Below are 13,694 nucleotides of genomic sequence, written 5' to 3' on the forward strand. Positions count from 1 at the left end.
CCTTGTCTCCATTCTGCCCCTTGTCTCCAATCTGTCCCTTGTCTCCATTCTGCCCCTTGTCTCCAATCTGTCCCTTGTCTCCAATCTGTCCCTTGTCTCCAATCTGCCCCTTGTCTCCATTCTGTCCCTTGTCTCCATTCTGCCCCTTGTCTCCAATCTTTCCCTTGTCTCCATTCTGCCCCTTGTCTCCAATCTGTTCCTTGTCTCCAATCTGCCCCTTGTCTCCATTCTGCCCCTTGTCTCCATTCTGCCCCTTGTCTCCAATCTTTCCCTTGTCTCCATTCTGCCCCTTGTCTCCAATCTTTCCCTTGTCTCCATTCTGCCCCTTGTCTCCATTCTGCCCCTTGTCTCCAATCTGTCCCTTGTCTCCATTCTGCCCCTTGTCTCCAATCTTTCCCTTGTCTCCATTCTGCCCCTTGTCTCCATTCTGCCCCTTGTCTCCAATCTGTCCCTTGTCTCCATTCTGCCCCTTGTCTCCAATCTGTCCCTTGTCTCCATTCTGCCCCTTGTCTCCAATCTGTCCCTTGTCTCCATTCAGCCCCTTGTCTCCAATCTGTCCCTTGTCTCCAATCTTTCCCTTGTCTCCATTCTGCCCCTTGTCTCCATTCTGCCCCTTGTCTCCAATCTGTCCCTTGTCTCCATTCTGCCCCTTGTCTCCAATCTGTCCCTTGTCTCCATTCTGCCCCTTGTCTCCAATCTGTCCCTTGTCTCCATTCTGCCCCTTGTCTCCATTCAGCCCCTTGTCTCCAATCTGTCCCTTGTCTCCATTCTGCCCCTTGTCTCCATTCTGCCCCTTGTCTCCATTCTGCCCCTTGTCTCCAATCTGTCCCTTGTCTCCAATCTGTCCCTTGTCTCCATTCTGCCCCTTGTCTCCATTCTGCCCCTTGTCTCCATTCTGCCCCTTGTCTCCAATCTGCCCCTTGTCTCCATTCTGCTTCCTGTCTCCATTCTGTGCCAGGTTGGATGGAGATACAAGGTCCATGTGTCTCCATCCTGCCGGTGAAACATTGTGGCTTGCCGCTTTCAATAAAAATAATAAAACAAATAAAAAAAAAAAAACCTTACTTCTCAGGCTATGTGCACACTTTGCGGATTTTGCTGCGGATCCGCAGCGGATTTGACCGCTGTGGATCCGCAGCAGTTTCCCATGAGTTTACAGTACAATGTAAACCTATGGGAAACAAAAAACGCTGTGCACATGCGTCGGAAAAAGCCGCGCGGAAACGCGGATTACATTCCGCAGCATGTCACTTCTTTTCTGCGGATTTTCACCTGCTCCAATAGGAAAATGCAGATGAAAAACCGTATAAGAATCCGCAGTAAAAACCGCGATAAATCCGCAGTAAAAACCGCAACGGGTTTTCACTGCGGATTTTGGAATTCCACTGCGGAAAAATGTGACTATAGCCTAAATCATGAAACATGGATGCCATACGGCCATGCGAATGCCCCCTTAGGTAGATAGCTGGTAGTAGCCGCCATTGCAGTGTCCTTAGAGGTCTTCATCCCACCAGCTGTCTCACGCTTGTAGTTCTGCCTGTGTGTCAGTCCACACTGCGGCTGTAGCATGCTATTCATCTGTTGTAGACAGACCTGTGTGTCCTTCCCTGGACCCAGAAAGACCACAGCAGCGCCACAAAACACTGCGTATTCAGGAGTGGAAATGCAATGGTGATTTTGCACAATTCACCCTTTGCATTGCACAAGGTGATATAAGGCCGTGGTCACACACTCAGGATTTGCAGTGTGGATTTCACACCGTGCAATGCTTCGTAGTGACAGAATCCACTGGTAACACGTGTGTGGAATTTGTTACAGGTTTGTGACCAAATGTGCAGCAGACATTTTCCCGCCTATGGCCTTGATTGACTTACAGATTCCAAATCTCAGTCTGTGTCCACCTTGCTTTACACTGCAGGTTGATTATGTTAGTTCTGCACATGTACTGATAACATGAAGGGGGCTCCCACCTAACATTCATGAGTTTGGTGTGTTTAGGGCTGCCCCTGCCCCTCTATTACACCCATGATGAAAATTTGTCTCAGTATGTCGGGGGGACCTGGAGATGTGCTCCGTGCCAGTGGGATCATATTCCCTGTTCCAGTAGGAGTTCCCCTTTAACAGCAGGAGTATAAGCTGCCAAAAGTGGAAGCACTTCAGAGCGACTCCTCCGCTTGCTGTCAGCGGCACTTCTCGTTCCCATCATCCGTTCATTGCATCAGTAGATACATCTAGTGAAGGGAGGAAAAAAAAGGGAAGAAGAAGCCGCGGCGTAATTAGCAGAAATCATTGAAAGCCTCTTTGTTAAGCTGCGGGGGTTTGCTGGAGATCTTCAGATCGGATTAGCGGCAGCGGAGGGTGCCAGCGATTTGTACATATGCAGAGCCCGTTAATCCTCCGATGATCAACCGCTCGCTTTTCAATTGCGCTTAATGAGAGAACATTTTCTTTGGAGCCGTCGTTAATGATGGCAGAGTCGACGTGCCTTACGGTTTTTTTACCCTTCAGTATTAGGATGAAATTACATGCACTTATAGATAGGAAGCCGCTTTATCTACTGTATAAAGGTATTAGGTGGGGGATTTGGCGCTGTACGCCGCCTCTGCCGTATCTGGCGCTCACAGAAGTATCACTAATCGACCCGCGGTGAGTTGGGGGCAATAATGGGGTCAATTCCTTGGCTTCCAGTGTTTGGCTTGTATTATGAATGACTAAAGAGTAAGCGTTTGACTGGAGGAATGGCGACAAGCTTATCGGACGCAGATCCACTGACCGGATGGCGACACATTTAGAACCCAGACACTTCAATTATGAGCCTTACCAACCCCTAAATGATCAGACCCTAGGCAAGACCCCTATATTTGTGGGCCTGAGGTATCATAATTGAGGGGTCTGCTTTGAGGGTTTGTGATTAAGGGGTCTGGTCTTGAGTCTGATAATTTAGGCATCGGGACTAAGATCTCATCAGACCCCAGCCCAGGCCCCTTAATTTTCAGACACATTTGGAATCCGCCAGGTGAACTATGTGGTTAGTATTTTATTTTAAGCATCTAAACTGCAATTTTAAGCTTTGTTTTTTTTTTTCAGGTTCTGAGTTCCCTTGGTTTTTGTAGTAGTAGAAATTATATAGGTTCTGCCCGGCCAGGACCTTCCTCCTCACATGGCCAGTCCTAAGTGAAAGTTAAGGCAATTAATAGCCAGGCACTAAAGTCATCCAAAATTATCTAAATTAACTAAATTCAGACTAGTGCCAGACCCCTAGATTACAGGACTGAGGACTTCTAATGAAAGGGTTTAGTTTGAGGAGTTTTATTAAGGGGTCTGGTCCTAGGTCATATTCTTTATGGCTCTAGAATGAGATCTGACCATTGCCCCTTAATAATAAGACTTCAAACCAGACCCCTTGTCAGATGCAAGACCAGACCAATTAAATATTGGATCCACTGACTATATCTTTAAATTTTTAGATCCCAGAATGGTGAGCCTCCCCAATCCTTAAATTAGTACACCCCAGGTGAGATCCTGATTTGGAGGTCTGAGGTCTCATAATTAAGGTCATATTATTAAGGGGGCTGGTCTTGAGTCAGACCATTTAAGTGTCTACTCTAAGATCCATCCAGACCCCTTAATTTTTCCTTATCAACCTCCCAAATTTATCAGATCCCATACCTGATGCCTTAAATTTCAGACCCCAGACTGGACCTCTTAATTATTAGACACCAGACTCAGACCTCCAAACCTGAAATCTATCAAACCCCAGACCAGAACCCTAAGTTGTCAGACCCCCCAACTAACACTAAGGGCTGTCCCACACGTCCAGATAATTCCGGTACCGGAATAAATCGGTACCGGAGTTATCCGTGTCCGTGTGCCTGGGAACTCACGGAGGCCATACGTGCGGCACATGTGTGCCGCCCGTATGGCGAGTGGGTACCACACGGAGCGTGTGGTACCCACTCTGCATGGTGCTGAAGCTGCGATTCATATCTTCCCTGCAGCAGCGTTTGCTGCAGAGAAAATATGAAGAATAGTGTTTAAAATAAAGATCCATGTGTCCGCCGCCCCCCCCACCCCCTGTGCGCCCCCCCGCTGGTCAGAAAATACTTACCCGCTCCCTCGCTGCTTCCTGGTCTGGCCGCGGCTTCTCCTGCATGCGGTCACGTGGGGCCGATCATTTACAGTCATGAATATGTGGCTCCACCTCCCATAGGGGCGGAGCCGACTATTCATGATTGTAAATGATCGGCCCCACGTGACCGCATACAGTAGGGGGCGCGGCCAGACCAGGAAGGAGCGAGGGAGCGGGTAAGTATTTTCTGACCAGCGGGGGGGGGCGCACAGGGGGTGGGGGGGCGGCGGACACCTAAATCTTTATTTTTAACACTATTCTTCATATTTTCTCTACAGCAAACGCTGCTGCAGGGAAGATATGAATACCGGCTTCAGCACCATGTGGGGGGGACAGCGCTTACTGTAGCGCTGTCTCCTGCACGCACACGGACCCCAGACGGAGAATGTCCGTGTGAGGTCCGTGTTTTACGCGGACCCATTGACTCTATTGGGTCCGTGTAAAACGTGCGCTCCCACGAACACTGACATGTCTCCGTGTTTGGCACACGGAGACACGGTCCGCAAAAAATCAATGACATCTGAACAGATGCATTGGTTTTTATGGGTCTACGTGTGTCAGTGTCTCCGGTACGTGAGGAAACTGTCACCTCACGTACCGGAATCACTGACGTGTGAAACCGGCCTAAACCACATGTACCACCGTGTAAATCACATCATGTCCGCCCCCTATGTCCTGGTTTATAATCATTCCTGCTCTTCACATGTAAACTTCCCACTGAACATCAGTCAATCTATGGAAGCAAATCTGCAGTGTAAAGCATGGGGGAAGGAGAGAGAAGAAAGCAGATCTTGGACCGCTAATGACTCCAATAGACAATGCAGCGGAGTCAGGGTCTCTGAATATAGCAGTACCCTAATGGGACACAGCTAAAAAGGCAGGTGACGAGGGCCTGAAAATGTGTTGTATAGCACTGATCAACACTGGCACGTTAGAACAAACCCTCAGCTGTGTGACCGAGCAGAATGCATTCACTGACAGCGTGCAGAGATCCGAAAAATGGTGAGGTATTGGAGCAGTTTCAGATGTTTTCAAGAATGTTGCGCATTAATTGATAACAAGCAGTGATCTCAGAAATGGCGAGGAGCGCGAAGCATTAGCCATCTTTCCACGCGTTCCATACATTGCGGGGGTCTCTGACGATGTAATCACATGACACGAGTGTAGATGAATACGGCGCGGCGCACGGATGTAACCCTCGTAGTGACAGGTGAGGATGACATGACTTGTGGGCCCCTGCACACCCGCACAGTTCACATGCCGTGTAGCGCGGACCCCCCGTTAGACGCTCGTCTGGATTGACATGACACATCAAAGGGGCGCACTAGACACCAACCCGGCCCGCGAGCAGCGGGAAATACCTCTGGAAGGAAGAGCGCTCCAGCAGCGAGAGGCTCTGACACATGCCACCCACCGGGACGTGTGAGCCCCCCGAGGCTCCTCTCTGCCAGGGACGGTGAAGTGGGCAGCTGGTCATCACTTATATGCACTAATGTACATCTCGTCTTCTTGTAGGAAATCCCTGACGCCCTGTGGGCCCGGCTCATCCAGGAACGGCTGTCAGAGGTGGACTGCGTCAGGAGGGTGAGTGGTTCGAGCCTTCAGCCGAGCGGTGGGCTGACGGTAAAACCTACACGCCGTCCTCTCTCCATGTGCCACGCAGCGGACTACAGTCTTTTGCTCCCTGTTATCAGCCATTTCAGGCTGAATTTGTAGAGGGATGCTATGTTTTCCTCTGTGAAACATGCGGAGGAGGGGGTATTTGGCAGCAGCTGTACCCAGGATGTGTTTAGCAGGCAGCGGCGGGCAGACAATGTTTTGCCGGGAATGAAGATGATGGTGAATGCTGGCATATGCTAACTGCAGAGAACAAAGCCACGACAAGGAAAGCTTTGCTGATCGCCCGGGGCAGGTGGCACACATGAGAAGTCGATCTGCCAACACATCGGCCGCGTTCTCCAGCACATGCGCCCAGATTTACTGCGGCGTCACTTTCTACTACAGTATTTCAGGACATACATAGGGAGAATATACTGGGGGCATCCCTGCTTCCATCCGCCAAGACAACCAGGGCGTAAGATTAGTAACACCGGCATGAGGACCCAGATATGGCGCAAATAATGGGCACATCATGGTTTGTGGCTTTAACATTTTAACGAGGGGCTAGAAAATCCATCCAGCAGATGAGAAAGCTGAGTGACCGCCAATATTTGTAGGGATAGACATGTCAGCCCTGCCTCGTTATGTAAAGAAAGGAGAAAATAACATGTAGCTACTTAAAGGGGTTGTCAGTGTAAAGTGGTGGTTTCTGCTTATTCTGCATCAATGACTTGGTGCACATTACGCACATGACTGCTGCATCTCATCAGTGAGCCCAGTGTTTGCCATGCATGCAAACATAACCCCTAAGGCCTTTGATTGGCTGCAGCAGTCTCATGAATGATCCACAGTGACCATCATATCGGCGTGTGAGCACTGCAGCCAATCAGCAGACTGAGTGATCATTGGCTGCCATCACTGTGTAGTTCCATCAGCAGTGCGGCACATAACCACTGACATGGGTGTGACGTCATTGGTGCAGGAGCTGACTGCCGTTCTTCAGCGGGGCAGTTTACCATCCTGGACAATGGCGGCCATATTGTCAGCTTTCCCAGATATAAGCCGTAGGGTCAGCATCCAGTACTCATTGTGGATTTTGCTCTCTATAGAGACCTTGCCGTACTGAGTGCGGAGACGGAGGAAGGTTGTGTCCGATGCTCTTCCTGTTACTTTTCTCAGTCTTTTCCCGTCCAGCGCTCACACGGTTAAACTTGATCTGACTTTTTTTTTCCTTTTCCTCTCTAGTCCTAATCTCTTGTAATCAGCATGTTGTGATCCAGAACTAAAAAGCCTGGACAGGAAGAAATAAATGAGGGAAGGGATTAGTGGCGCTCCACTGCCGAAACTTGTAGTCTGTAATCAATAATGCAGCTCCCCCCTTTGAACCTACACAGCAGAATTAAGGTTTTTGCAATGCAAACCACCGCACTTGAATTATATGTGTGTGCCGGCCCCCTCCACCGCTGTATCAGCCTGGCATGGTTCAGTCACTTACCGCTATGGCCATAATACTAATAATATAGCGCAATCATCTAACTCCAGAATATAGGAGCCGCCGTAAAGGACCTGAGATGTAGCATACAGCAAATGTGAGGATTAGGGGACCTTAGCGAGGCCGCCATACACCGTACAGAACCGGAAACTTCACCTTATAACAACATGGTTTTAGCACATTTTGACTTCAATGCCTTGACGAAGTATTCATGTCCGTGAATGTTTCCACATTTTATTCCACGATACACCCACAAACATAAACAAAGGTAAGTGTATTTTATTAGGATGTTATATGATCCAGTGTACCAACACAAAGTAGCAAGTATTTTTGAAGTGTTGAGGCTGTGTGCACACAGTGCGTTTTTGCTGCTTTTTTTTGCACGGAATTGGCCCCAAAACGCTAGGGAATTCTTAAGCCAGCATAGTCAATGAGGATCCTGAAGTGCTGTGCACATGATCAGTATTTTTCCTTTCCGTATTTGTGCTGCTTTGAAATGCGCAGCATGTCAATTCTTTGTGCGTTTTTACCGTGTTTTTCGCCCATCATCTTAAATTGAGTCAAGCAAATACAAAGCAAAAACGCAGGTCTAGAAATGTTTACGGATTTGCTGAGTTTTTTCTTGCATTTTTGCAGACTTCCTATGGTGTTTCCCATGCTGTCATCTGTGCGAGAAACACCGGTGCGGCGGTTCTGATCGGTGGTAATGTTACCGCTGGTAGATCGTTACTGTCGGTCAGAGCGCTGTGGAGTCATGCTGTCAGATGGCAGCGTGACCCCGCAGATGTGACTGTGACCGCAGTAAAAAGCATACCGCAGTTCACCATCGTCGGCTGATGAGAGACTACTCCTCCCATCTGCCCATGCCTTCCATGTCAGTGATTACAGCGGGAGCAGGTGGAGGCTGATGGGCATAGTCATCAGCCGGCGATTGTGCTCAACGTTAAAAAAAAAAAAGAAGTTAAAACTCACCTTACATTAATCCCTGAAGCCCCTTAATGTTTAATCCCTGATGCACATGTCACCTGGAACATAAAAGAAAATAATAAACCACCATATCCCTCATCTGCCGTAATCCATAATGTCCTGCGACGATTCGGATCACTTGTAGCACTTTCACATCAGCTGATGCGATTGCTCTACCCGGTTGCCAGCGACACACTGACAGGAGTGTGTAATCACTCCCGCAGTGTGTGCGGTGAGAAAGTTCACCAGAGTTCATCAGCTGTTGAGCCTCGGTGACCTCACGGCACCGCTGCTTGAGAAAGTTCTCACACAGAAGAGGTGCCGTGAGATCACCGGGGCTCATCAGCTGATGAACTCCAATGAACTTTCCCACCGCATCTCAGTGCACACACTGCAGGAGTGATTACCTCCCGTGTCAGTGTGTAGACAGCTGTCCTTGAGAGCAGTCACATTAGTGATTGCTCTCAAAGTCATCAGGATCGCCATGGGACATGGATTATCTGTTCACTTCAGACAGGTGAGGAATATTGTTGTTTATTATTTTCTTTCACTTACAGGAGACGTTGGCTTCAGTGGAATGGACAATAACGTGAGTATGGTTTAATTTAGATTCATTAAAGGAGTCTGTCATTATTTCAATTAAATAATTTTATTCTAGGTTTCTGTGTTTTTTTTTTTATAATATCACTATGGGGTTAGTAATGGGGACGTCTTTTAGATGCCTCTCCATTACTAACCTGTGGGCTTGATGTCACCTGACAATACAAAGGTGACATCAACCCCAATACTATCACCCCACTTGCAACCGCACCACAGCAAGTGGGAAGAGTGAGGCTAAGTGCCAGATTTGGCGCATCTTATGGATGTGTTGTTTCTGGGACAGCGGAGAGCTGATGTTTTTAGTCTGGGACAGGGCCGATGTCCATTGCCCCTTCATAGCCTTTTAAAAACAGCCTGCTGATGTCTGCATAGCCTTTGCTGGCTATTAAATATAGGGGGACCCTACATCGAGCTGATAAAGTAGCCTTTGAAGCTCCATGGGTATTACTCCCTTCCAAGGCTGTAAAAATCTGCACCCAGCTGTCCACTTTCACTCTGCTGGTTATGAAAATTATGTGGGAGCCTCCGCCATTTTTTTCAGAAAAATAATCTTTTATTAATTAAATACATGTACAGTAAGCTGCACACACACCACACTAATTGTATATGTCCCTGACATCGTTATATCTGTTCTATGTGTATATATTCTATTTTGTCTGGTCACGCTGTAATTTTACTGTACGCAGCAGATGAAATGTCGGGTTTTTAAGGACATGGGTGTCTAAAAATCGGACGCCACTCACATTGTCCGAGTGATGTGCAATTTTTTGGCGAGTCTCATCTGAGGTATGAGGACAATCGCGGCGTGCTACGATTTTATATTCTCGGTGTGTGTTTATTTAACTCCTTACTTACAGGTTTAGTAATGAGGGTGTCTGGCTGACACATCTTCATTACTAAACCTAGGGCTTGGTGTCAGCGACAGCTGCTGACACCAACCCCTAATTCAATTACCCGACCACATCTGGGCATCAGGAAGAGCCGGGGTCGAGTGCCAGAATTGGCACTTCAAATATGAAGCACCATTTCTGGGGCAGCTGAAGGCTGATATTTTTAGCCTAGGACAGGGTAAATGAGCACAAAAAAGAAGATGAACAAGGAAATTACGCAAAACTTTTTTTTCAAATTTTTTTCAAATATCTTTAGCTCCAAAACATATTCATTACTGTACAAAAATGCATGCAAAAACGTGTGTTATTCCATTGCGTTTTTGCTGTCAACAGATTCCTAGAGATGCAGAAATGTTGCAGAAATTTCTGAAATCAAATGCTCAACATGCGCACATAGCCCACAGGGAATGATACAAGGTTTTCTAGATATTTTAAAAATATAAATCTGAAAATTGTGACTTGCATTTGTATTCAGCCCCCTTAAATCAAAACTTTGCAGGGCAACTTTTCTATGCAATTATTGCTATAAGTCTTTTGGGGTCTGTCGCTACCATCTTTGCACACCTAGAGGTGCAAATTGCCTCTTTAGAGAGGTAGAGGACGTGAACTCTATAGCGCCACCTGTTGGAAGTAGCAATCCTACACGTCACTATCGACCCGTTAATGAGTTTTGCAATATGTCTTAGGATAAAAGCCAAATCAGAATCTCAGTTTGCAGACACGGTGTTTCAGGCTATTGCCCCTCGTCAGTGCAGAGTATGAGAACTGATGTGGGTAGGTGAGAGGCTCCAGGTTGAGGTCTAAGGGTCCCTTTCCACTTGCGAGATAAAAAACGGTCCGTAATCTGGACCGAAAAAACGGATGGAACGTATGCGATTTTCATGCGAGTGTCATGCGAGTACAATGCGATTTTTAATCGCATCATCCGTTTTTTATAATCGCATCATCCGTATGACATCCGTATTACTGTCCGATTTGTACGCACCGGTGTCCTTTGAAAAGCCGGCAATTCAGCGCAGTGTACAGTAAAATCACACTGACAGGTTAGAATAGACTAGATATATACACATAGAATAGGTATATATACATATATATATGTCAGTGAGACACCTATATATGTATATTTATATTTAATGCAGCGCAAGATAGCATAAAAGCCGCTAATTCAATTGCCGGCTTTTAATTTCTCCTTCCCAAACCCGACAGGATATGAGACATGGTTTACATACAGTAAACCATCTCATATCCCCCTTTTTTTTGCATATTCCACACTACTAATGTTAGTAGTGTGTATGTGCAAAATTTCAGCGCTGTAGCTATTAAATTTAAGGGTTAACTCGCGGAAAAAATTGGCGTGGGCTCCCGCGCAATTTTCTCCGCTAGAGCGGTAAAGCCAGTGACTGAGGGCAGATATTAATAGCCAGGAGAGGGTCCATGGTTATTGGCCCCCCCGTGGCTAAAAACATCTGCCCCCAGCCACCCCAGAAAAGGCACATCTGGAAGATGCGCCTATTCTGGCACTTGGCCACTCTCTTCCCACTCCCTGTAGCGGTGGGATATGGGGTAATGAAGGGTTAATGCCACCTTGCTATTGGAAGGTGACATTAAGCCAGATTAATAATGGAGAGGCGTTAATTATGACACCTATCCATTATTAATCCAATTGTAGGAAAGGGTTAAAAAACACACACACACATGATTACAAAGTAGTTTAATGAAATAAACACAGCGGTTGTTGTAATAATTTATTGTTCTCCCATTCCATTTCCAGGACCTCGCTTGGCAACATAATAAACGCACAAGATACATACCTTCTGCTGTCAGATCTCGTCCCACGAAGTAATCCATCTGAAGGGGTTAACTAATATTACAGGCAGGAGCCCTGCAAATGCAGCTGTGCTCCGTGCTTGTAATCCCCGGGGAATGAATGAAATGTAGGTCATTGACCTACATTTCCTTCAGTCGCGGTGATGCGCCCCCTGGTGGATGTCCTCATATGACCTGGAGCGTGGGAAAAAGTTCCCAGGCTGCAGTTCATGAGAACATCCAGCAGGGGGCGCATCACCGCGACTGAAGGAAATGTAGGTCAATGACCTACATTTCATTCATTCCCCGGGGATTACAAGCACGGAGCACAGCTGCATTTGCAGGGCTCCTGCCTGTAATATTAGTTAACCCCTTCAGATGGATTACTTCGTGGGACGAGATCTGACAGCAGAAGGTATGTATCTTGTGCGTTTATTATGTTGCCAAGCGAGGTCCTGGAAATGGAATGGGAGAATAATAAATTATTACAACAACCGCTGTGTTTATTTCATTAAACTACTTTTAAATCATGTGTGTGTGTGTGTTTTTTAACCCTTTCCTACAATTGGATTAATAATGGATAGGTGTCATAATTGACGCCTCTCCATTATTAATCTGGCTTAATGTCACCTTACAATAGCAAGGTGGCATTAACCCTTCATTACCCCATATCCCACCGCTACAGGGAGTGGGAAGAGAGTGGCCAAGTGCCAGAATAGGCGCATCTTCCAGATGTGCCTTTTCTGGGGTGGCTGGGGGCAGATGTTTTTAGCCACGGGGGGGCCAATAACCATGGACCCTCTCCTGGCTATTAATATCTGCCCTCAGTCACTGGCTTTACCGCTCTGGCGGAGAAAATTGCGCGGGAGCCCACGCCAATTTTTTCCGCCATTTAACCCTTTATTTCAGCAGCTACAGCGCTGAAATTTTGCACATACACACTACTAACATTAGTAGTGTGGAATATGCAAAAAAAAAGGGGATATGAGATGGTTTACTGTATGTAAACCATGTCTCATATCCTGTCGGGTTTGTGCAGGAGAAATGAGAAGCCGGCAATTGAATTAGCGGCTTTAATGCTATCTAGTGCTGCATTAAATATAAATATACATATATAGGTGTCTCACTGACATATATATATGTATATATACACATTCTATGTGTATATATCTACTCTATTCTAACCTGTCAGTGTGATTTTACTGTACACCGCGCTGAATTACCGGCTTTTCAAAGGACACCGGTGCGTAAAAATCGGACAGAACTCGCATGGTGCGAGTGCTGTGCGATTTTTTTCTCGCACCCATTGACTTGCATTGGCGAGTCTCGTCCGAGAATCGCAGCAATACGCAGCATGCTGCGATTTTTTTCTCAGCCGATCCAGATTTTTCTCAGTCCGATTTCGGCTGAGAAAAAAATCGCAAATCAAAAGACACCTATTAACTAACATTGGTCCGAGTGCAATCCGATTTTTTATCGGATTGCACGCGTCCGTTTTCCTCGCAAGTGGAAAGGGACCCTAAGGGATAACATTTCTCCTTGTGGAGAGTGATATACCAGCTCTGGTATGCCAAGGTAAGGAGGCTTATTCGCCGTGCAATGATCCTCTGGGAAATTTAATATGCAAATTGCCTCTTTAGAGAGGAAGAGAACTTGAACTCCATTACACATCTAGAGGTGACATCTTTGCCCATTCTTCTTTGCACACTCGCTCTCGGTCACTGATATTGGATGGAGCCGTCTGTGATCAGCAATTTTCAGGTCGTGCCACAGATTTTCACTGGGATTTTGGTCTGAACTGTGACTGGGCCATTTACACACATGAATATGCTTTATTCTAAACCGTCCATTGTAGCTCTGACGGGATGCTTAGGGTCATCCTGACTCCTGCTGGAAGCTGATCCTATGCCCTAGTCTCATGTGTTTTGCAGTCTCTAGCAGGTTATCCTCCAGGATTGCTCTGCATTTAGCTCCTTCCATCTTCCCATCAACTCTGACCAACTTGCCTGTGCCTTCTAAAGAAAAGCCTCCCCAAAGTATGATGCTGCAGCAGCCACCACAATGTTTGATGTTCGGGATGATGTTTTCAGGGTGATGTGCAGTGTTAGTTTTCCACCACACATAGCGTTCTGCGTTAAGCTCAAAAAGTTCTACTTTCATCTCTGCTGCCAGAGCCCCTTCTTCCACATGCTCTCTGTGTCCTACTTGGAGC

General features: G+C 46.8%; 1 protein-coding gene across 2 annotated transcripts in view; it reads left to right on the forward strand.

Moving 5' to 3' along the window:
- AK8 (adenylate kinase 8) overlaps window positions 1-13,694 on the forward strand; it is a 104,975-nt gene that overhangs the window by 40,131 nt on the left and 51,150 nt on the right. The window contains exon 5 of one of the 2 annotated variants that reach the window (XM_077284639.1): window positions 5,645-5,713. In XM_077284639.1, the coding sequence (XP_077140754.1) occupies window positions 5,645-5,713 (69 nt within the window). Of the gene's footprint in view, window positions 1-5,644; window positions 5,714-7,359; window positions 7,489-13,694 lie in introns of those variants that run through there. The other variant, XM_077284641.1, reaches the window with a different exon arrangement.

This window comes from Ranitomeya variabilis, chromosome 2, assembly GCF_051348905.1.
Source record: "Ranitomeya variabilis isolate aRanVar5 chromosome 2, aRanVar5.hap1, whole genome shotgun sequence".
Classification (NCBI taxonomy): Eukaryota; Metazoa; Chordata; class Amphibia; order Anura; family Dendrobatidae; genus Ranitomeya; species Ranitomeya variabilis.